The 23533-nt window shown below is 40.4% G+C and overlaps 1 protein-coding gene across 1 annotated transcript in view; it reads left to right on the top strand.

Annotated features, from left to right (window-relative positions):
- CFAP58 (cilia and flagella associated protein 58) overlaps positions 1-21903 on the top strand; it is an 83485-nt gene extending 61582 nt beyond the window's left edge. The window contains exons 16-18 of the mRNA XM_081105284.1: positions 15090-15209; positions 17550-17683; positions 21324-21903. Of these exons, the coding sequence (XP_080961410.1) occupies positions 15090-15209; positions 17550-17683; positions 21324-21435 (366 nt within the window). The 3' untranslated portion in view covers positions 21436-21903. The remainder of the gene's footprint in view (positions 1-15089; positions 15210-17549; positions 17684-21323) is intronic.
- The last annotated feature ends 1630 nt before the right edge of the window (positions 21904-23533 follow it).

The following is a 23533-nucleotide window of genomic DNA, read 5'->3' on the forward strand; positions in this document are numbered from 1 at the left end:
CCGTGTCCCTTCACACTTGCCTAGGTATACTTAATGTGTTCAGTTATCTCATGCCTTCTCATATTCCCTCTCACCAGCTCTCTATAAATGTGCCAGGAATAACTTCCCATAGTGTTAGGGTCCTACAAGCATTAAGAATTTGTTAAAAACAGATTGGCTTTGGTAGGCTCGATTAGGCAGATAGAGGTTAAAAACCAGTTTATACCTTCAACCATACCCTAAACACTTGAATTTCAGCCAACACAAGGAGCTACACAGCTAACTGGTGGGTTTGATTTTGGGTTTGATTAGGAAGGGTTTTGTTCCTGTTATGTATCTTGAATCAAGTAGTTTTTAAAAGGGGCTGTCTTGACTGACTTCCTTCTCCTCACCCTTGTTTTCATCTCAATATTAAGAGTTAGGGTTGAGGCATTTTAAACTGTCAGAAATCCAGGAAATAACAGGTTCAATTCCAATGGGTTCATTAACAAGGAACGAGAGATAATAAGTGTGTAGTAGATATCGAACCTCTTCCCTTTCCTCATGGAAACACCTTCCACACCTAGAAGAAGAAAGGAACCTCTGCCCAACTTTCTACCTATTTTTTCAGCCCCCTCCAAGACTCCTTTTTCCTTTCCACCCCCTCCCCCCAAGACTGAAAGGAAGGCATTGCTAATCTGATTAGCACACAATCACAAGAGACTTCAAATGCACCTTGCTGGTAGCACAGGCCTTTTTTATGTATTAAATAGCTCCTGCCTATTCACTGATGCTCACTTGCTCTGGATCAGGTCAGCAGGCCAGAGCAAGACCCGCTAAGTCCACTGTTGCCTCTGTACTTTAACTAGGTGGGTAAGCACCATTGGGTCTGCTCTGTCTGGCCATCTGAGATTCAAGAAGAGAGAGTAGATCTCTTGGTCCAGACTTCCCCAGCTCAACGGACTAGAGAAGCCTTTCATGGGGTGAGGAAGGTATCAGGTAGAAAAAAACAACAACATAGTGATTAAGAACGCTGACTCCTGAGCCAATCAGCTTTGAGTTCAAGCTCACTCATAGTATTGCGTGACCCTGATAAGCATGTTACTTAGCTTTCTGAAGCCTCAGTTCTTAAGTTGTAAAATACAGATGAGGTTATTGTATAGATTAAATGAGATCGTCTTTATCAAGCACAGAGCCCAAAGCTTGCACTTAATAAGTGTTAGTTGCTACTATAATGGTATTGCATTTTGGATATAGATTTTAGAAGGATCTCCCAAATAGTAGCTTATGAATGGCTTAGTATAACAACTCAGTATTTCATTGCAAACTCACTCTCAGGATTAATTGCTAGACCCATCCATCACTAGACAGCTCTCTCTTTCCCCCTATGGCAGTGGTTCTCAAACTTCTGGCCCTTTAAATACAGTTCCTCATGTTGTGACCCAACCGTAAAATTATTTTCATTGCTACTTCATAAGTGTAATGTTGCTACTGTTATGAATCGTAATGTAAATATCTGATATGTAGGATGGTCTTAGGTGATCCCTATGAAAGGGTCGTTTGACTGCTAAAGGGGTCGCGACCCACAGGCTGAGAACCGCTGCTCTATGGTGACTGGTCCATTAATTAGTGTTCTCATGAAATAGGTTCTGTGATGACCTCAGTACCAGTTAGCTTTTGCTGTATAACAAACCAGTCCAAAACTTGGTGCCTTAAATCTATAATCATTTATTAGATCATGGTTCTATTAGTTGGCAATTTAGGCAGGTTTTAGCCATCCAGTTCTTCTGTTGCGCTTGCCTGGACTCATGTTTCTGCAGGCAGCTGGCAGGTTGCTAGGAGCTGGTTTTTCTAGGTGGCGTCTTTCACATGTTCAGTGGCTGGTGTTGGCAGTTGGCTGGGGCGAGGGGAGTGACTGAACTACATGTCTCCACTAAGCTAGCCCAGGTTTATTCTTACGACAGTCTTAGGATTTCCCAGGAAGAAAGGATAAGCCCCAATGTGCAAACAGTTTTTGAGCCTCCGTTTGTGTCATGCTTGCTAATATCCATTGGCCAAAACAGGTCATGTGGCCAAGTCTGGAGTAAATGTGGGAGAGGATTGTCCAAGATCATGGATACATGTGACATTATTGCAACAATCTCCTTTCTTTGGTGAGTTTGGGTAGAAATACTTTTGCATTTAAGGATTCAAGTGGTATAAGATTTCCTTTTTTAATCCTTTGTCGGATATGGTATTTTAATATGCCTGGCATCTGGTCCCTATCCTTGGATTTTATTGCTGACATGTTTTTCTTTTCTTTAATCTTTTATTCCCTTTATTTGGGAAATTATAGTTTGCTGCAGGACATAGTTCTTTTTATAAGAGAAACAGCTGTGATGTCATAATTGAGCACATTTCCTTAGGGATATGCATTTATCCCCATGCATTTGGAGACATGGTCCACAATCCATTTGTTCATTTCTATTTTGGTCTGTGACTTCATATTGAATCAGAGCAAATAAGTGAACCAAAAATGTATTAGTTGATAACTTAATCTTTAAAAATGTTATTTACTATTTTCTTTTGATTTCTATTGAGCTCTAGTAGGTGAGGGAATATTAAAAAAGAATTAATTTTGTTTCTTTTATAAGGGTGAGTTTGAATCGCTTCACAAAACCAAGTGAGAAGAATACTATGAATTTCCAATATCACAAACTATTCCATTTAAAAAAAAATAAAAGCAGTGTTTAAGCACATTTTTTAAAGTAAAAACAAATTGAATTATATGACTAGTAACTGAGGATGGAAATAAATAGATTACTTAGAGTCCGAACAAAACATTTTCAATAAAGAATTTCTCAGTGGAACATTTAGGTTCTTATTGAATCTGTACACAATTGCATGTTACTCCCCAAACAAAACAGATTTTCAGTGATAAATGTTTTTGGACAGCAGCAGGATTCAATTCAGCTCATTTCAAGATGCAGATTTATTTGTGAAATTAGAAGAAAATAGTTGCCAACAAGAACCTGAGGGAGTCCTATCTATCTTTAGCTGCTCTGTTGGTATTGCACCCAGAAATATCTCAGAGATGGAGGTGTTTCTTACAAGGATGAGAAAAATTGCAGCTGGAACAGAAATTAATTTGTATTTATAGCCCAAACACCTACATGAATCCTTAATCTGCTTTTTTATGATTTTAGGGGAATTTATAGAATCATTTAGATTGGAAGAAATCTCCAGTGGGTCATCAAGTTCCCTCTCCTTATAATGGCAGAGCTGATTTTATTACCCTTAAAGCAGTGCTGATAGATGGGTGTCAAGTCTGGCTCATGTTCCATGCATTTAAAAATGTATATTCCCTACTCCGAGTGTATTTAATGTGTGGAGACAGACTGAAAGCTGCCTATATGCCCGAGAGACCTTTTCTGAGTTTCTGACATGCAGTCTCCTCTGGAACAGATGCCAAATATGCAGCATATTAAGCATTATATTGATGCCATCAAATCCAGTTTGCTTTCGGCTTTTGACAATTGGAAACATCCTTCCCAATGTGTATAATGGACCTAGTGTGCTCTCTGTTCTGAAAGAATAGAAGATCATTCCCATTTATATCCTTTTGTCCTGCATATCTCTGGGGACGCACTATCCCCCCAGTTAAGAAAGCCTGCTTGGAAGGCCAATTATGAACCAAAAGGTATTTGGGGGTATCTCTAATGTCTGCAGAAGTTTGTGAGACACAATTGAATCAACGATGTGGTCCTTACCAGCAAGAGATTTATATTCTATTTGAGAAGATTCCTGCTGTGTATCTGGGAAGAAATGAGACTGGTCTCTATGAGCTGTGTATGAAAATCCAGATCATTACTTTATGGTTCCACTTACTGAACAATACCCAATTATGCATAATCACATTATATTGCATGCAGACAATAGTGAGTGCCCAATTATGCAGCAGAGATACTGTCTAGGACATATATAATATGCTATTTGTTTAAAACAGCTGGAAGAGCCAAAGGGGTAAGAGCAGGGGAGGTGAATGAGAACTGGCTTCTCGAGGACAAAGAAGACGTGATTGGGCTGGACTTAGACGTGTTAAAATGACTCATCCAGCCATCGCCTAAAAATATGTGTTGAAGGATGGGATAGCAGTAGAGAGTTCAGACCTAGTTTTGAGTCCTTGGGCAACTTTGTGATGTTTGTCAAGTAACTCACCCTCTCAGAGCCCCAATGACTTCAGTTGAAAGTGGAAGCAAAAGTAGAAGTACCTGGTTCATAGGGTTCTTGTGGATTAAGTGAGATAACTCATGAAAACTGTCCAGGACAGACAGAGCTAGGGAGGCAGGGTTGTCAGAGCTAACTGCATATGAAGGTGGTGGTATTGGTATAGGAAAGGCACCGTGGAGGCACACGGGTGAATTAATGGAAAGTTTTCTTGAAAGAGGTACATTTGGAAACAAGTGAAAAGGGTATTTGAAGCTGAGGGAAGATGAGTCAAAGTTCTGAGATGGGGTGCATGCATTCGGGATGTGGAGATGAAGTTGAGTGGCTATTTTATATTGAGGAGTACTTTTGGATATGTCAGGTGGGGACCAATTATATAGTCTTAGAGACCAAGCATAGCATCAAACTTGCTCCAGTAGACAACTATGATCTTTATTTGTGATAGAGACCTCACTCCCATGGCAGCAGTCAGGGTCTTTGAATACCTATTGTATTATTATGTGTCTAATCCTGTGTTGGGTCCTTTATTTAATGTATTATTTTTAGTCCTCACAATAATTTTAATAATTTATGTAGTAAGCCAATTTTACAAATGAAGAAACTGAGGCTCAGAGTAGTTAAGTAATATGGTCAAGTTCACAGAGCTAACTAGTGGCAGATTTGGGGCTCAAACCTATGCATTCTGTGGTAAGAGGTGACTTACATATTCTAGCCCAGGTTGGTTGACCTTTCAGGCCTACATTCTGCAAAATATTAACTAGTCAGGAATGTGACACAGTAAAATTGCTGAGGAGGGAAGACTGAAAGGCACACACGGTTTGGGTCACAGTCTTGGGATGAAGAGACAGCTAAGAGACAGCTATAATTTGGGCCCAAGTTACTGAGGATATTGGTAAGGGACAGTACTAGGGATGAGGAGAAAGGAGTAAATATATGAGAGCTTTAAAAAAAACCAACTTGTAGGACTTGGCAATTGAATATATGAAGGTCAAGGGAGAAAAGTCAAAGGTGGCTTTCAGTTTTTCATCCAGGTCAGTGATAACTCCTAGGTTGATGCAGCTGATCCATTGCCTCCAGGCCCACTGACCACATCACAGCCCTCCTCCCATTCCTCCTCACCCGATATCTCCCCACCTGCTCCCTCTTCCCCACAACTGTCCAGGCTGAGATTTGGACCATGGGACTCTTTAAACCTTGAACAGAAGGCAAAAAGAAAACAAAACAGGAAAGAAAACCCATGGCACATAAAGGCTGTTACTATCACAGAGAAGCGAGAGATTCTAGTAATCTTTCTGTTACACACTCTCTCTTGTGCCTCTGCTGGGGATTGGCAGTTAGGGTCAAAGACAATTTCCCCCCATTATGTGTTCCAGTTGGTTACTGCTGGCATATTGGAAAGCTGTTAATTCTTACAAGCTTATTTGTGCCCAGCCTATCATGACTTCTCAGCTGATCTTCTGGGGTTTCTAGGTATACAATCACATCTTCTCTAAGAAGTGGTTTCCTTCTTCTTTTCCAATAATTATTCCATTTATTTTTATTTCCTGACTCATCACTTTGTTTATAAAATCAGTTATTTTAAAAAATTAGTTGGAATCATGAAAGTGATGTTGGGTTTCTGTTTTCTGCACCTGGAGGAAGGATGGATGGGAATTTAGAGAGGCTAAAGATAGAGTGAATGTCCAGGGAGCTGCTGCAGTAGAAGCATGATGTTATGACGCTGAGGGAAATTGAAATAGTCACAAAAGAAAAAGGACTGGCCTCGTTATTGTGGGACTGGCACACAAGATGACTTTCAGGCCTTAAATCCAAAGTCCAATAGTCTAGTTCAGGGGTGGGCAAACTTTTTGACTCGAGGGCCACAATGGGTTCTTAAACTGGACCGGAGGGCCGGAACAAAAGCATGGATGGAGTGTTTGTGTGAACTAATATAAATTCAAAGTAAACATCATTACATAAAAGGGTACGGTCTTTTTTTTCAATAGTTTTATTCATTTCAAACGGGCAGGATCCGGCCCGCGGGCCGTAGTTTGCCCACGGCTGGTCTAGTTGATAGTTACCAGGAGCTTGACTCTATTGTTAATAGATTTTGAAGTTTATTGCAATCAGTTCACCTGAAAAGAGGTCAGAAAAAAGATTAATTAGAATTCTCTGTCTATAAACAGTCCCAGGAATGTGGATTTAAAAGAATTTAGCAGGTATCTTAATTTTCTTCATTATTGCCATAGTCTGACTCTTAATCTAGATAGAAGCAAAATATCACATAATAATTAAAATTTATAAATACTCTATCCGATTGACAAAGCAATTTTACATATATTATCTGCATTCTGCAACTCCTCTCACTTCCTTTGATTTTGGGAGAAGAAAAAGGAAAGCTCATTTGGCTGTTTTCAGGGTACTTCAGTGAAAGGTGTTCAGTTTTACAATGGAACTCAGAGGGAAGTCTCACAGGGGCCAAGGGAGGGGAGACTTTCAGGAGGGAAGTAGGTCATCACTGTTGGCATCTACCAAGGTTAAAATAACCAACAATACCCTGATAACACTAAGGATGTAGTTAAATTGAAATTGAAAAGGTCTCCCAATGGAAGTGACTTTGAGTAAGGTCTTGATGGATGAAAAGGTTTGACAAGGGATGGGTGTGGTAGTGGGAGAAGGGCATTCTGGAGAAATAAGTGGCCAGGGAGTGACAGTGACTTATTGTGATGGACAAATAGGGAATGTGACAGGGAGCAGAGAGAGGACGGAGCTCTGCTCTGAGCCCATCCTGTGATGTCATGGTCCTGTTATTGCTTGGAAGCTTCTTAGGATTTAATCACAATTTCTACATCACTTGGAGTTATTTCAACTTGAGTATGTAATTCCATCAGAGTATTACTTGTTTTAAAATTTAATTTGGCTTACTCAGAACTATGCTCTATTCCAAAAAATTTTCCAAGTTAGCAAGATTTCCCTTGGGCTGCCTTTCATTGGCCCCATTGCATGTTTTCATAACTTGGTTGTGTAAGGTCCTTTCTTTATGCAGCTATCATTGTCAATATATAGTTACAGAGCTGCTCTGTTCTCTCCTTACCCCTCACTCCCTCTGGTTTGGCTGGTGGAGTGGAAGAGAGAAGTTGTTGGGCAATGGACTGAAAGGAGCCAAGGGTGTGCTGGTCCTGGCTTGGAGTTACACTGACCTGGGTTAGAATTCTGAGTGTAATTTATAGGTGTATGATCTTGGGCAAATTACTTAGCCTTGCTGAGCCTCAGTTTCCTCATCTGTGAAATGGAGCTGATATATGAGGGTTACATGGATAATGTCTAAAAGTGGTGTTCAGAGCTTGTGGTATGTGCTCAATAAATGTTAGCTATTATTATTATTTTATGAATAATTGGAATCATTATGCCTTTTCCTCTTAGGCCCCAAGAGATCATTCATATTATAGGCCCAATTAATTATTTATGGTTCTAGAATTTCCCTTATGTTTTCTGCCTCAGTGGCCCTTTTGGTGAGAGGAAACTGGGAGTTCACTGTCTGGCTTGACCCTAGCCTTTAAGGAGAAAAGTATAGGAGGCCTAAGTTCGATAAATTAGGGCCTGAGGAAGGAGCCCCCTTTAGGACCAAGGAATATGTAATGTACTTGATTGAAGCATGTCCTTAGGCTATCTCTCTCTCGAATTCCAACATTCATGCGGTCTAGTTCACCCATACCTGAAGAAAATCACCAAAAAAAGCAAGTGTGTGTGTGTGTGTGTGTGTGTGTGTGTGAGAGAGAGAGAGAGAGAGAGAGAGAGAGAGAGAGAGAGAGATAGAGGGAGAGAGAGAAAAGTCAAATAAAACTAGGTACATTTGGATACATTTTGTAAAGCTCAAAGTAAAGCAAAGTTAAATAATAGAAATATGCTAAAACTATACGAAAAAATCTGGGCAATGGTAATGGGATTCAGAATGGCGCTTACCTTGGCTGATGTGTATGTACAGGGATGGGATGGAGAAGGAAGTACAAAGATTCCAGGTATCTGATAATGTCCTATTTCATTTTATTATCATGCTTTATTGTTATATAAGCTATATATTCTTTTGTGTGGTTTTTGCATAATAAAAAAAGTTGTACTGTAGAAGTCATATGTGAAAGAAGTCAAATTGTACTATATAATGCTGTTATGTCAAAAACCCCAATCATTTTACTAATTAGTTTTTTCCACTAAGTAGTACATTATTAAAGTTAAAATGTAAAATTTTAAATTACAAGATAAATAAACTTCTTTTTATAAGTATTAGACCAGTTTTCCAAGGAAAAAAAATCTTACTCAAACTTTTTCTTTATCACATCTTATGGAAATTGGTCACATGTTAAGTGTATTGACTTTAACTATTAAATTTGCCTTTTGACCATGAGGTTCTTCTCTAATTTATTAATACAAATGTTATTGTTTCTATTATTCTCACCAAAATCCATCTAAACTATTTCCCTTCCTATGGTCCACCAAATGGATATCATCTCTACCTTTGAATCTACCCATATACCACACACTATTTTTGGCACCTCTTTGGGGACCTGCCATTACTCTTGTCTTCTTTTATGACTTACTTATTTTTCCTCAAGTGAATAGTAAGCTCCTTGAACTCTTAGGCCTTACTTATTTTTCTGTGAAATAGCACCATAATATGCATAGTACTGGTACTAAATAGAAACTTAGTTGACTTGAATTTTCTAGACCTGTTTTATTATAGGCTTTAAAGGAATCTACACTATCACTATTTAATATGTGTAAATTCTTCACATATATTAAATTGTCAGGTAAGATGCAAAAATGAAATAAGTCAACTATTTTGGTAATGAAGTTCTGGCTAATCTAGATGATTAGATACTTTCTATAGGACTTTACAAACATATATTTGCATTTGAAAATAAAATCCCTTGAAAAATGATCTCTCAGGAAAGTTGTGTTGCTTCTATCAGAATATACCAGAAGCATTTTTCCTATTGTTGCAAAAATGGTGAAGGTTAGTGCATGCAAATTTCTCATATGCCTCATAAAATACTTAATCATCTACATCCGAAGCCAAGAACCGCTGTGTAACCAAGTAGTTCCCTGCTCATAAGGAACTCAGCTGTGTAATTCTGTTTCATCCCCAAATTCAGCATCTCTTCTCCTCTCCAGGGGGCTCTACCACTTCATGACACCATAAACAAAATAGGTCCAGAGTTCAGTTTAGCTGACATTTTTGTTATAAAGCTAATAAACAATAAAGTCCCAAAGTATCAGCCATTATTTTTTCCTTTTCTTAAGTTAGATAGACATGTAATATGTTTACAGAGTTTCTAATTTATTTCCCTACTAATGAAAACAGGCATTTCTAGATAAATTAGGCAGTGTCCTGGAGTTGCCTTTATATAGAGAGGAAAGCAATTTTGCTTAAGATTTGAAATCTGGCTTTAGTCTTTTGCAAAGAAGTATGGATAGGATTGGGGCAATGAAAAAAGGACTAAAACCAAGCAAAGAAGCAAAAATGTTTTGTATTTTTTTAGGTGTGGCAAAGAATTATGTGTGCAATTATTTTTCAACATAAATATATCTTATCCCTGTTTATGTGTACTACTGAAATACAATGAATGGGCATAGTTTGCTGACAATATAATTGCAAGCAACAGAATAACCGAGCTCCTAGAATGAGCAGAGCATAATAGTAGGTACGAGAGATATATAGAAATATCCACTGCGGTTCTGAACTTAAAGGCTCATAATGCAATTGGAGAGAAGGAGTGGATTCATCAAGATCATAAAAGGCATCTGTTGACATTCTGGAAAAGAGATTTTTCTGTGCATTCTGTGAAGTAGCCTTTTTTTCAGAAGCATTGGTTCTGGGATTTAAAAAAAAAATAGTAACTTCATCTTGAACCCCTTGGGTGAGCTAGAGTGAAGACAAGACAGAGTCCCTTTCCTTGGAGTACATGGTATCCAAGCATCTGAGTGGGTGGCATTCACCCTGGTGGGTGTAGATAAGCTTGTGTCGGACTCCGGAGGAAAGCTGCCTGTTTCACATGGGTTAGCTAGGGCATGGTGATTATTCCCAGAGCTCACCCAAGCAAATTGATGAGTCCAAGGTGAGCAGAACCAATGCACTGGCATTTGCCAAACACAGATTCAGATTAAAGCAGGATTAATTAGTTCCTCTGAGTCAGTTACTGCCTCGAGTAGGCGAGCTGAGGAAGAAATGTTAGGTGCACACTGAATGTGAACTACCTTCTGTTTTCAGCTGAAGGTGCAAAGCAAAGAGCAGGGGATATAAACAGACAGTGAATATAAAATTGTAGTTTGGTGGGGAAAGGAGTTCTGTGAGCAATTCAGCTTCTTCCTCTGAATCGTACCCAGAATAGCACTGACTCTTATTTGTGTAGATTGTTCAGAATGTAGACTTTTATTGTCAGATAAAATACAAATACCTGCAGTCTGAGGTATTCTGTGAGTTTCCAGGATGGGGTTTGAGACTATCACCATAGTTTCAAAGCTAATACTATAATTACTTTCTTACCACTCTACTAGCTAATATTGACAATGAACCATACTGTTATCTAGCATAACTTGGTCGAGACCCTTGTAACAAAAGAATCCATAACCACGTGTGGCAGTCTGTCCAAACAAGAGGCTGGGAGAGAACATCATTTTAAGGACGGACACGGTACAGTTAATGTGCACAAGACATACCCAGCCAAAGAGAAGCCAGTCTCTTGGTGTTAATAGTCTAGCTTTTTTTCTAGTATAGCTGTTCACAAAGTAATTTAAAGATGAGGCATGCTACAAAATAATATTGATGTGTGTTAGGAATAAACTCTGAATAAATAAATGCCGAGCTGGAGCTACAATCTTTTGTTGGTGGGGAAATAATAAACTATTTATGATTTTCCTTATGATGCTTCATTGACATATGGTGCTTCTAAACCAGTGACAAATTAATTGACTTGGTTTAAAAAGAAACGGAGGTGGCTTAATGAAGAAGGACAGGGTATGTATTAGGAGGCAGCTGGTTCTGCCACTGCCGGCTTATGGAGACAATATACATCGGACAGCAAATGAGTCTCTGTTGCATAAGATAAATTCTCCTTATAATAGAATTGCATGCTTTGTCTCTAAATGGGGTTATTATACACACCATTGCACAATGTTTGAAGAGCTTCGTTGGCCCTTATAGAGGGTTAGGAGAGAAATAAATTGGAAAACAATCGTACTTAAGACCTTCAATCCATCAAACACTCCACATTTATCTAAATTACTAGCACATTCTTCCAAAATACAAATCTGGATGATACACACAGCTAGAATGTTAATGCTGACCAGCCTCCACGTCTGTTTTATCAGGTTTTCCATCGTAAGCACAGACTAAAACGATGCACGTTGGAGCCTGGCAGTGTATCTCAACCACTACCCTCCCCTTCCCTTTCCCTCCGCTCTTCATACATCCACTGTCTTAGTCCCGGAAGTTTCACTCGGTATTCTTTCCACCCACTGTGAACGCACAGGCATCACTTGTCCTGGGTTATTTAACTCTCAGAACTTTTTTGACTTGAACACTCAGGCAGGCTTAATGCTAATTTTACTTGGTCTCTTTGCTTTTCTGCACACTTGTGGGTCCTTACTGTTCAGTCTCTTAGTTAGCCTTTAGAATAAATCTGTTTCATTCCCTTACAGCCTCTAAAAAACCCCAGGAAGTAATAGAAGACGACAGGATAAGTGGTACCATTGTTCACTCCATCTATGAAGATTGCACGTCCTAGGACAGGACACGGGCAAGACTCATTCGGATGGTGTAGGTCAGGGGAGGTGGGAGCTGAGTCATGCTCTTCCTGCTAACGCCCTCTGACCTGGCTTTGAAGCTGGCTCTCTCCTTCTAGGATATTATCATGTAGCGTTTAGGAATTTTGTAGCTCATAATAATGATGTAGATTGATCTAGATTGCTTTAGGATTAGAACATGTTTTCAAGCCCCAGGGGTGGTGTTACTTGGGAAAAGGGACCCTCGAGTATCTCATGATGAGGTTTTGACTTGTCAAGGGACTTTGAACACACCATTCATTCCTGTTAAGGAATTGGGATTTTCACCTGTGAGGTGAGGTTACAGTATTTGCTCCTTCCAGCTTTTCTTCTTGTATTTCTTTCCTCCCTCCCTCCAAGAACAATAGAAAAGAATTGCTCTTGTGAAACATTTGAAGATTCTTGAGTAAGAGGGTCTTTTTACGATATTATTCTATCCCAAACCAGATTGCTTCCTCCTCCTCCTCATTGTGGGGTTCTTTACTTTTCAAATCCACCTGTATTCTGGTCTAGAGAAAGGTGAGCTGAAAGAAATGGACAAAACAGTCTCCTGGGCTTCTCCACATATCTATTACCCTTTCCAGATGGAACCTTGAAGCTGTGGCAAAAGTGTTATTTTCCTGACAGAGCAGGCATGAAGTGGCTAAGATTATACTGAAAGGTGTGACCGGGTGCTGTACAGCAAAGGGAAGTCACCACTTTGTAATTCAATCTGTTGATGTTTTCTTCTTCTGTGTGGGTTTTGGACTTCCTTGCCATTTCTGGAATTCTTTCCTTCTTTTTAAAATCCTCACCCGACGATATGCTTCTCATTGATTCGAGAGAGTGAGGGAGAGGGCGATAGAGAAACATCGATCTGTTGCTTCCCATACACGTCCCCACTAGGGATCAAACCCACAACCTGGGTATGTGCCCTGACTGGGAATCGGTGCACAGAATGATGTTCTAACCAACTGAGTCACACTGGCCAGGGCTGGAATTATTTCTTAAATGGTGGGTATTGTGTTGCCAAGTGTGTTTCTCCAGAAGCTTATTCCATCCAGCTAATTTTTTTGGTTGCATACATTCTTTTGAAAATAGAGCCACATTATTTATGATAAAGTTTCTATAATTTAGTCAGGGAAAAGAAAAAAATGAAGACAAATGGTTACTGTGACTAGTTAATGAATTTTCTTTTGCCTGTTTTTTAAAAAGACTTTTATGTTCTTCGGCAAAAACAGATTATTTGATGACAATGCTAAGAATGCTTAACTCTAGGTAAAAAATCGTTTCCATTTGACTGCATATTTCATTTAATGAGAGGGCTTTTATTTATATTTTGTTCTTTTAACATAATTATCTTAAGAAAATAATATGTACAGAGACAAATGAGTAGAGATTAGACACTAGTCTTTATAAATGTTTGTTCAAGTTAGTGCAGTGTAGAGAAAGGAAATCAAGAATCAAAATGCCTTAGAATTAAATCTTTGCTTGTATGTAATATCTTTAGTTCAAGGATCTGAAAACATATTATAAGCAATTAAACTTTAGGATACAAATGGGATTTCTATATTGTTTATTGCTTAAATTAAGATACCAAATTGGGATTTGTGTTGGGTTCCTAGGAAGTCCTTTCTTTTAAGTCTACAAATGTGCATATCCTAGTTTTCCTGGAATTTTTTTTAAATCTTATTTTCTCAAACCATTTCCAGATCTTTTTCTACCCATGTCATATTTCTTAAAAGACTCATTTTCTTTACTTTCTATTTTTGATTTGTTCTTCAACCTCTGTGACTTTTGCACCAAAAATGCTGAATAAGGTCAGTGGTGCTGTCCTAATAGCTCACCCCAAGGCCATTTCAGTCCCTCTTCCTGTTTCTTCTCTTTACCCCATTTGATGTCACTGACCACTCATCATGCCTCCCTTTTTAAACCTCTGGGGACAATTACTCTCCTTTATTTTCTTGCTCTGCATCTGTCTTACTTTCCTACTGCATATATGCTGGCTCTCCCCCAAATCTGGTTGTCCTGGCTCATCCTGTGAGCCATCCTGGCTGAGGAATCCACTCTCGTGGCTCTGGCCTGGACCTACCTCTAGCTCCAGCTTGCTCCTCAGTTCTCAACTCTGGAACCACATTTTCAACTCCTCTTCTAAATATCTTATAGAGCCCCAAGCTCAACATATCCCAAACCCCACTGATTATCAGGAGAGGATAGAGTAACAGTTCCCTTATCCTTCCCCCAATACTGTCTCCTCTCTAGCCTCTCTGTCTCCAGTACCATCACTCTCCAGTCCCCACATGTCCCTGTTAGAGACTTTGGTGCCGTCTGGCTCTTTCCTTCCTCACTTGTCTATAACAAACCCCATTGATTCTACCTCAGAAATGTCGTCACATCTACCTACCTTCCATCCTAACTGGTTGCCTTGGGTCCAGCTTTTCTTTATCCAGCTTGTACTGGTGCCCTGAGCAGTCTCCTCATTTTGTTCTCTGCTTTGCTGCTGGAGTTATTCCCCTGAAGACAAACCCAGGTATGGCCCATCCTTGGCTTCCACTTGTGTAAAGGATGTGGTCCCAAACTACATCCTGTGTGACACACAGAGTCCAGTCCCAGCCAGTGAGCCCAGCCTGTTCTCTCTGCTTCTCCCTCCTCCTGCCCTGTGCACCTGCTCGTCTGGATTTACCACTCCTCTGTCCTCTTATTAAACCTTGGCCTTCAGAGCTTTTCTTTTCTTTCTCTCTGCTTGGGGGACACTCCTATTCATTCTTCAAGGGACAATTTAAGTGCCATTTATGTGAAATCTCCCCCAGCTCTTGCAACCGGAAGTAGACACTCCCGGCCTTTACATAACACTTTGTCCAGCTCTTCCATCACTGCCCTTGTCTCAGTCCTGTGATCATAAGTGTAGGTAGAAAGGGACTCTCTTTTCCTTAGCTGCCGTATTATTTGTAGCCAAATGCTGGGCACATTCTAGCCCTTTGATCAGGGTTGGCTCAGTGCATGATTGAATGAATCTGTGGGTGCATGTAATCAGCATGGAGCTGTGACGTAGCTTAGGATGGTCCCGAACCATCCTGACCGTGCTGCAGAGGCACTTTCTTTGTCTTGCTGGGGCTGTTAATCTCCACTGTGGTTATGCTTTCCATCAGGAAAAGGAGAAACTGTATGTGGAACTAAAGCACATCCTGGCCCGGCAGCCCGGGCCCGAGGCTGCAGAGCAGCTGCAGATCTACCGCCAGACGCTGCAACAGAAGACCAAGCAGCTTAAAGTGAGTAGCCTCTGCTCGTTCCTGGCCGAACTCTGGGGAACACACCTGAGCAAGTCTGCTGCCTCAGCTCCAGGAGCTGGTCTCCCAAATGCCCTACTCCACCGAGGTCAGCCCTTTTAGCACCTTACTTCCAGGAGGAGCAGGGCAAGCCTCAGAGCTACCCCTCTGCTCTTAGACTGATAGACCCCACAATTCTCCATCTCCCAAAAGAGGGGAGTGAGCAAGTGGGGAGAGAGTCAGGGAGAAGATGATGGCAATGGGATGGAAATTGGGGGTTAGGGTTTGTATGGATGATCTCAAGATGGTTTAGGGGATTTGGATGGTGGGGAAGAATAAAGGAAACATTAACACCATTGCCCATTGAAGGACATTGCTGTGACAATGCACATTTTTGCTCTTCCATTCCACCTGAAATAAACACACACGAAGTACCAGTTCCTCCCCAGCCCTTGCGGCCTTGCTTCATGACCTTCTATCAAACAAATTGCCATGAACGGGAAATAAAACCCTGAGGAATCCTCTTAGTATAAATTCCTTTCTAAATGACATAAGAACTCAATTGAAGAGATAATAATGTTTTACTATTCCACATGCCTTTTTTAAAGTTTTCTAGAAAATGATGCTTTCCCATTATATTTTGAGCTTTTTCTTCTAAGTGAGTACTTTGATATTCTGGGCATGTCAGGGGAGTCTGATACATACACATGCACAGAGGGTAGCACACGCCAGCTGGATTCTGGCACTTACCTGGGCACTGAGGGTGATAATTATTGCCTTCCTGCCTAGGTAAAATAGATGTCATGCTACTAATATAGTACTGATCCTTTCACAAATAGGACAAAATTGCATTCTTTTAGTTAAAAAAGGCAGATGAAACAGAAGTCTAATTAGAACATTAATTTTCAACTTATCACTCTAAGTATTCATTTCACATGATCATCCTGAGACATAATTTGAGTTTTGCATGAGGCATAATCTTTTGATTGTTTTCATCCCTTTAAATAGTTGAATATTTCAAACAAAATAGAAGCTTGTTTTCCAGGGATGAGTATAGAATAGAAAAGCACATGTCTGTCTTTGCACTACTGTCAGAAAGCCACACCAAGCACCGGATTGCACTTGATGGCTCATAGGAGCCTTTTGTCACTTTAACCCTTTATTTAAGAAAATCTGGGTTTTTTCCATTGAATGAAATATGACCAATGGTGGAAGCAGCTCAGAGGCAGATGCACTGAGTCTCTTGGCAAGTTTGTCCTCATGATCTGGACTCTTTTTTTATTTATTTAGGAAATTCCACATTCACAAGGTCTTGGTTTCTAAGACTTTAACTGTTAAGACAGGTTTCATTCCAACATGAAAATCATATCCTTTAGCTCATGATAACAGAGTCAGAATCATTTCCCCAGCAATTAAGAGGAGAGGGTTCAGAAGCAGATGCACACTCAAAAGACAAAATTTTAAAATTGAGTGAGAAGAAAAATAAATCTGAGTCGAGTGCATGTCCCTTAGAACAACAGTCTTTCTTTCCCCCCCTTGGTTTTTGCGGGGAGCACCCCTAGCTTTGGCATGCTTTCCACATGCTGTTCCGGTGAGTAAATTTCCACTCTTCTTGCCCAGCCCGACATCAGTAGCATCTATTGAACACACAATGGGAGAGGCGGGCAGTGGGACTTCCTATTACAGCCCTCACGTGCATTAGACTCCCCCACGCACATGTCATAGCTCCCCGGTTCGTAGAGGAAAGCGTCCCAGTGCTGGGATAAAGCAAGAACCTGTGACTAGTCCCAAAGAATACAATAAAGAGGTGATGGGCGTTTAGCAGAAACCACATAAATTGAATTCCTGCTTAGTGGGGGTGGTGGCAGGGTGACTTCAGATCTTTTATTTTATTTTATTTTTATTTTTATTTTTTTACCATAATCCTCAGATGAGTCACACTCCCTAGTGATATCTTTCTTGAATGTTTTCTAAAAAAGGTTTTTAAAGGCAATTTGATACTGTGTGTCTGGGAGTTTTTCTGTCTGTCCTCACAGTATTCCTCGAAACACATCACATCATTCATGTGTGAGCCTGTTGGATGTTGCCTGATAGTTCTCCTTGTTAAGTAGGCGAAGGAGGTTTCATTTAGATTTGTGCCTGGATTATGAGTCTTCAGCCCTCAGCCAGATTTTTGCCCAGACACAGGCCTTGCCCTGGTAGAAGTGTGCAGGCTAACTGTTAAACTGTTTTTTTGCCTCTAGCCCCACTGAGGGAAATGGCAGCAGGTTAAAATGATTTTTTAGAAAAAACGTATGTCTAACTGCATGTCTTCTGTTCATGCTGTTTTACTTGCCATGCTAGGTTTTGTCTTCAGAATTGAATATGTATGAATCACAGAGCGAAGAGTATAAGTATGAGCTGGGAAAACTTAGCAATGAACTAATGAATTTAAAGAAGAAATACCTCGCTCAGAAACGTAAAGAGCACCTTCAGAAGTAAGAATCAGACTAGTGTTCTAATTTTGGTGTGCCTATTACCGGCGGATGGGAAGATATTTGGTGTACAGTCACAGAGTTGCATATTTCATGGGGTAAACTAAGTCACAGGGTGAACAATTGACATTGTACAGGTCACTCACTGGGTATGTATCAGAGCAAGATCAGTATTTCGGCTGATACTAAGGCCTCTCCATTGGACCCTAACAGGGAGCCATTAATTTCTGCTCACTGGTAGATCTAATGTGGACCATGGGAAAGTGTGATTTTTTTTCCTCCTTCACACGGTTTTCACAATTTGGAAATGATCATGACATAACTACATTTGCAAATGATGTTCACAGTCAGCCGTGTACAGCTTATTCACATTGAAAACCACAGCTAATTTTGCCAGTGGGTCCGGCGTCTGGGCTTGGTAAAGCTGTTCTTTCTATAGTACAGCTGTACCACTGTACTTACGAGCAGTTTGTGAATAATTTTCACCTATGATTTAGATAAACTATCTCTGTGTCTAGAGACTGACTTCAGTACCTGCACTGGGGTATCGATGTGAGCTCTCATTCCTCTGGGAGACTAGAATGCAGGTGCCAGGTTAGCATTTTGCATTTCAGGATGCCTGCATGTCAAGGAGCAAGTCTTCTTTCCTTAGTTATCCTTATTTGCCTGGTCTGAGGTGAGAGAGTGAGCCCACAGCAGTAGGTTTGAACCTTGGCTTGGCTGTGTGGCATTACCCAACTCCTCTAGTTCACTGCACTGTGGCTCACATGGTGGGTTGAAAGTCAAGTTTGCGATTTCTTCCACGCAGGCATTTCAGGGACATGGTGAAAGAGGGTTTGAATGCATCTGCCTAGGATTCATTAGTGGCAAACAGCTATTTAAAGAAACTGGATGCAAATTCACTTGCTAGTAAAAATTCTACCCTTATAAATGAGAATGGTTCCTATTCTACATTTCAGTGTCAGTTCCTTGTTAGAATAAAATATGCGAAGAATTATAGCTAATTTAGGCGAGTCTGCCTTAATGTGTGGGTCTAGCAACTCTCTGATTCAGAATCACTGGCGAGACATATTAAATAGCAGCCCCCAGTCTCCATTTCCAGATATTAGGATTCAGCAGGCTCTGGACGTGCCTCAGAAATCTGCAGTTTGATCACTCCACAGGCAGTTTCCGTGCATACTGAAGTTTGAGAACCACGGACATTACTGATATGAATTAGATGAGTGGAGTGGAAACACTGCAGTTTTCTTTTAGGAAACTAAAAGGCATGCTTATAAACTGTCCATGTGGCTAGTTTCTACAGGAGGCAGGTGGCTAAATCAGTGACCTTCAAACTTTTGTATTGCGCAGCCTTTTCAGTAAAACATTTTTGAACTTGCAGCTTCCCAATATATATGTATGTAGTTTTTAGAATAAATATTTTTTATTTTAGAATATTTTTTTTTACCTCCAATGTATTTTAATTTACAAATTACATACAAATAGTATTGTCACACTGTGAGTAATTATTAGCAAAGCGAGGTTTTTAATTTTTAAGGAATATATATATATTCCATTATCTTCTTTTCAGTCCCCAGTGGGTCATGTCACTCACCTTCTGGATTTCATTTTGGAGGCCAGTGGTATGAATTACCCACCAACAAACTGCTAGCTTGGCTAAACTGTTGATTATCTTTCTAGAGCTGATCACCTCCTCTGTGTTGGCCCTGGGTTTGGCCTAGTCTCCCTTGACCTTATTGATCCCCCGCTTCCAGAGTATTTTGGACACAAAGAGCATGCTGAGTCCATAGAGGGCATCCCTCTGTGAACTCAGCCCTTCCCAACTGCCCATCTGCCAGAACTTCAGGGCTCCAGCCATATGCCACCTGTAGCTATTTAAATGGAAACGAATGACAATGAAATAAAATTAAACATTTAGTTCCTCAGTTGCATTAGTTATATTTCCACTGCTCAGTCGCCACATGGGTCTAGTGGGCACTGCCTAGGTACAGAGGTTCTCCGTCAGCATGAAAGTCTTATCAGCGCTGCTCTAGCAGAATCTTTGCCTTTACCTGTCCTCCTCTTCCCCTTACATGCTCGTTACTGGCAGCCACTCTCACCTGGTTGGAGTGTCACTGGTGGTTCCATAGAGCTGGGGACCCGTAGACTGGAGGTAGACAGAGAGATGAGTTCCGAGGAGAACTGCAAAAAACTATGAAAGGGACTGAAGGAAAATAAGCCAAGGCAAAAACAAAAGTGCTGATGTGGTTTAGATCGGAAGGAGAACGGCTGGAGAGAATTATAAATACGTGAAAAGGGGAATATAAAAAAGACATTATTCCCATTAGTCAGCTTAGGCCAAGTCAGAAGCCTTAAGCATAAGTTCCTTCAAAGAGGAAAAATGGGGTTATTTAAGGCCAGAGTGGGCGGGGGAGGGGAGAGGGAGAGAGGAGAGCTGCTTGCATGTAGCTACTGTCAGGAGGAAGGCACTTGCCAGAGTGCTGGAAGGAATCCTCTTTGCTGGGTCCACTCCATTTTGTTCTATTTAGGGAGAAATTTTTTTTTATAATAATGAAATCAACTCTAAGAGATGGCTGGATTAATGAACCAATCCTCTACAGGTTCTTTCCAAATGGAATAATTTAGAATAATTTCTGTAGATGTTCTCCCCACACCTGTACTTTGTAAAATAACTCATATCATTTTTACCTTCTTTTATTTTTTCCCTCCAAACACCCTCTTTATCATGCTTCGGTCCCAACCTATACTCCTACCCATCTGTCCCCGACTCTCCTACTCTGGACCCCTCAGGCTGGTCTAAAGTCTGAAGTACTAGTCAGATCTTTTTTTTGCAAAATGTGGGTTTATTCCCCTTAGGTGAGTCATTCCTCGTTGTCAAATCTAATTGGTTTTGGCCTTAGTAGTTTGCTTAATTTTTATTTTAAAAAGAGATTCCGGAGTTAATTTTCATAAGACCCCTAATTACACAATAGGTAATTTGTGTAAATTTAAGGTACCTCTGTAGGAAACCTGAATATGTGTGCGTGTATGTGTGGTATGTGTATGTGTGCTATGGGTGTGTGTATTTAAAGGAGCTTTATATAGAAGATACATTGTAGACTTTGTGGTAGAACTCCCTTTATGTACTATCTTATTTATCTTTCCCGGCTTTTCTTACATCTTAAACTCTTTCATAATAATTGCTGCTTGTGTAAAGTTACAGGATAACTTGCTTTTATAAATGTCCAAGTTTGATGAAGATACCTTTGTGTGGTAAATATTTATGTTTGTACTGGTACTTTGAATATAAAAGTTGATAAATGATGAATTAATCATTATCATTGAGCCAAGAGAAAGATTCTTCTGATCTGTGGAACTAAACCCGTGTTTTATAAAACAGAAAGGTGATTACAAATGAGAGGAGCCTTAAGTTCATAGTGCTTGAGTTATAATGAGGTCATCTACCCATTAGGATGGAAGATTTAATTGTGTCTTTCCCTAAGTCTATGTGTTACCAGCAAACACCTAATTAGATCTTAAACAACTACCTTGTCTAAAACTGGAGCTTTAATAAAGCAGTTTTCACCCTGTGAACTTAGAGAACGCCAGACTTAAAAGAGGAAAACCATGTTCAGGAGGTTAACTCTCACCTCCTCTCTTACAGACACAAGGACAAAACATCCATGGATGTCGCCATCCCACTGGGCAAACCAACTGGCCCTCGTTTTACTGGGGGTGGATTTCCCCTCAGCAAGTCACCCCAAGTGCAGTCCTAACTCGAAGCTGCTGGCCGGCTCCAGTTGAACAGCTCATGACATTTGCTTTGGAACCTTTTGGAGAAGTCTCTTTCAAACTCCCTAGGAATTTACAGAAATCAGTGCTTAGATTACAGGATGGAAAGAACATGCAGAACTGTCGTAGTCACGTACAAATAAGAGTGACGACATTCTACTCGGTCCACATGGATAGGAACAGCTTGGAATTATATCTATTCAGTTAGGCTGACCCATGGCATGAAGCAGGTCATCCGTTACGACCACGTTCGTTGGTTGATTTGAAATGCATCACATCTAGCCACTCCGTATGCACGAAGTTGTGGGCCTTTATTTCTCTGTTATGAGACATGGGTGCATTTGAAGACGTTTTTATATTTTAAAAAACATTTTTGAAATGCAGTGCATTCTTATTAGTAAGAATCTATTTTAATTATTCATACTTACGATTAAATAATGTTAATCATTTTCAGAATGATTTCTATGTGGAATTCCTTCTTAGGCCTGGGGTATGAAAATCTATCACAAAGAGACATAATAAATATTCATAAAAAAATAAAAAAGGAATATTTGTAGAGATTTTGATCTTTGGCAAAGTAAGTAAGGTTTAGAGGTTCTATGAGAAATGTTTAACGTAAGGATTTAGTTCATTTTCAAGACTGTAAAAGGAGGGATTTGGGCTGGTATTCTTCACAAGGCTCCCCTTTCTACCTCACTGTTGCAGAATGGAGTTACGTAGAACAGGGATCTGGCTACACAAGCTGCCGTGAGCGTTTTTGAGCTATTGAATCCATTGTATTTTCTTTTTGTTGAAGCCACAGTTAGATGGAAAACGTTCAACATTCCCTCAGTAATATTATGTGAGGACACTCTGGCCATCTCTCTCACAATAACTTGAGTTCTATAATTTTTAAAAGTTATTGAGGAGTAAGCTCAGGAATGAACAAGGACTGTGCAGTGGATCATCCATTTGTTTTACAGGAACAAGGTTTCCACTGAGAGGAGCAGATGAATAATGACCCAAGATGCTGGTTCAGATTATGCAGAGTTGGGACTGCAGAGGCATCTTCTGCATGTTCTGCTGTCCCTCTCAGTTGACACCAGAAGCAGACGCCAGGCTATGATGGCCATGAAAGTGATTTATTATGAAGTGATCTTAGAAATCCCAGTAAGAGTGGGGAAGTAGAACTGGGAAGGGAAGGAGAACCCAGGGAGGGTGCAATGTCAAGTCCAGTGCAATGCTGGGGACTTTGGCAGGATCTTGCAGGGAACTCTGAAGACAATGTAATCACATCTCAGAGTTGTCCCCATCAGGGGTGTGGGAGCTGGGGTGCTTATATGCCTCATGTTGTTAGTTATTGACCAAGGACTGCTCTGAAGGGATCTTTCTGGTTCTTCCAGTTTGTGGGTAAAGCAGGGTCTGGCAGCCTGGGGGTGGCCTCAGATGGACAAAGGGACCACAGGTGCTGACTGTTGGGAAGTGAAAGTGGTTAAGGGCTTGGGGAAATGGGTCTTCCATTTCTTCCAAATGGTTCCAGAGGGAGAATTATAGTGAGAAATCAACCTCCATGTAGCTGACCTCTCTGTGGTGAGGTGTGACCATCAGCTGTGGCGAATGGGTATGTTCCCTAGAGAATTTGCTGAGAGCACTTTAACCCTACAGAATCACAGTGGGGCCATTTCTATGTTTGAAAATCACTGGTGCTATCTTTCCACAGAGCCGACCGTATTCTGTTGAGACAAAAGCTTTTGCAGGTAAGGCAAGGCAGTTATGATAATACGCACAACACTGGAGATTTTCCCATCTGCTTAGGGACATTTTGAAGGATAGCCATTCCATCTGAGCCCTTGGTAACTATAAAAAGGTCACTTCTCTAGGGAAATGGGGCCTATGATTCTTGATCTATCCCAGTATGGCAAAGACTCCAGAGATGGATGCTGGGTTCAAATCCTGACTTCAGAAAAATGAGTTCTTTTGAGAATTAAATGAGTTAATGCATGTAAGCATACAACAATGTTAGGCACGTAGTTGTTGAATACAAAACCGTCATTGTTATGACGTAAGAGATACCTAATTTTTAAAACTAGATAAGAAACATCG

The sequence above is a fragment of the Myotis nattereri genome, assembly GCF_964212035.1.
Source record: "Myotis nattereri genome assembly, chromosome: 13".
NCBI lineage: Eukaryota > Metazoa > Chordata > Mammalia > Chiroptera > Vespertilionidae > Myotis > Myotis nattereri.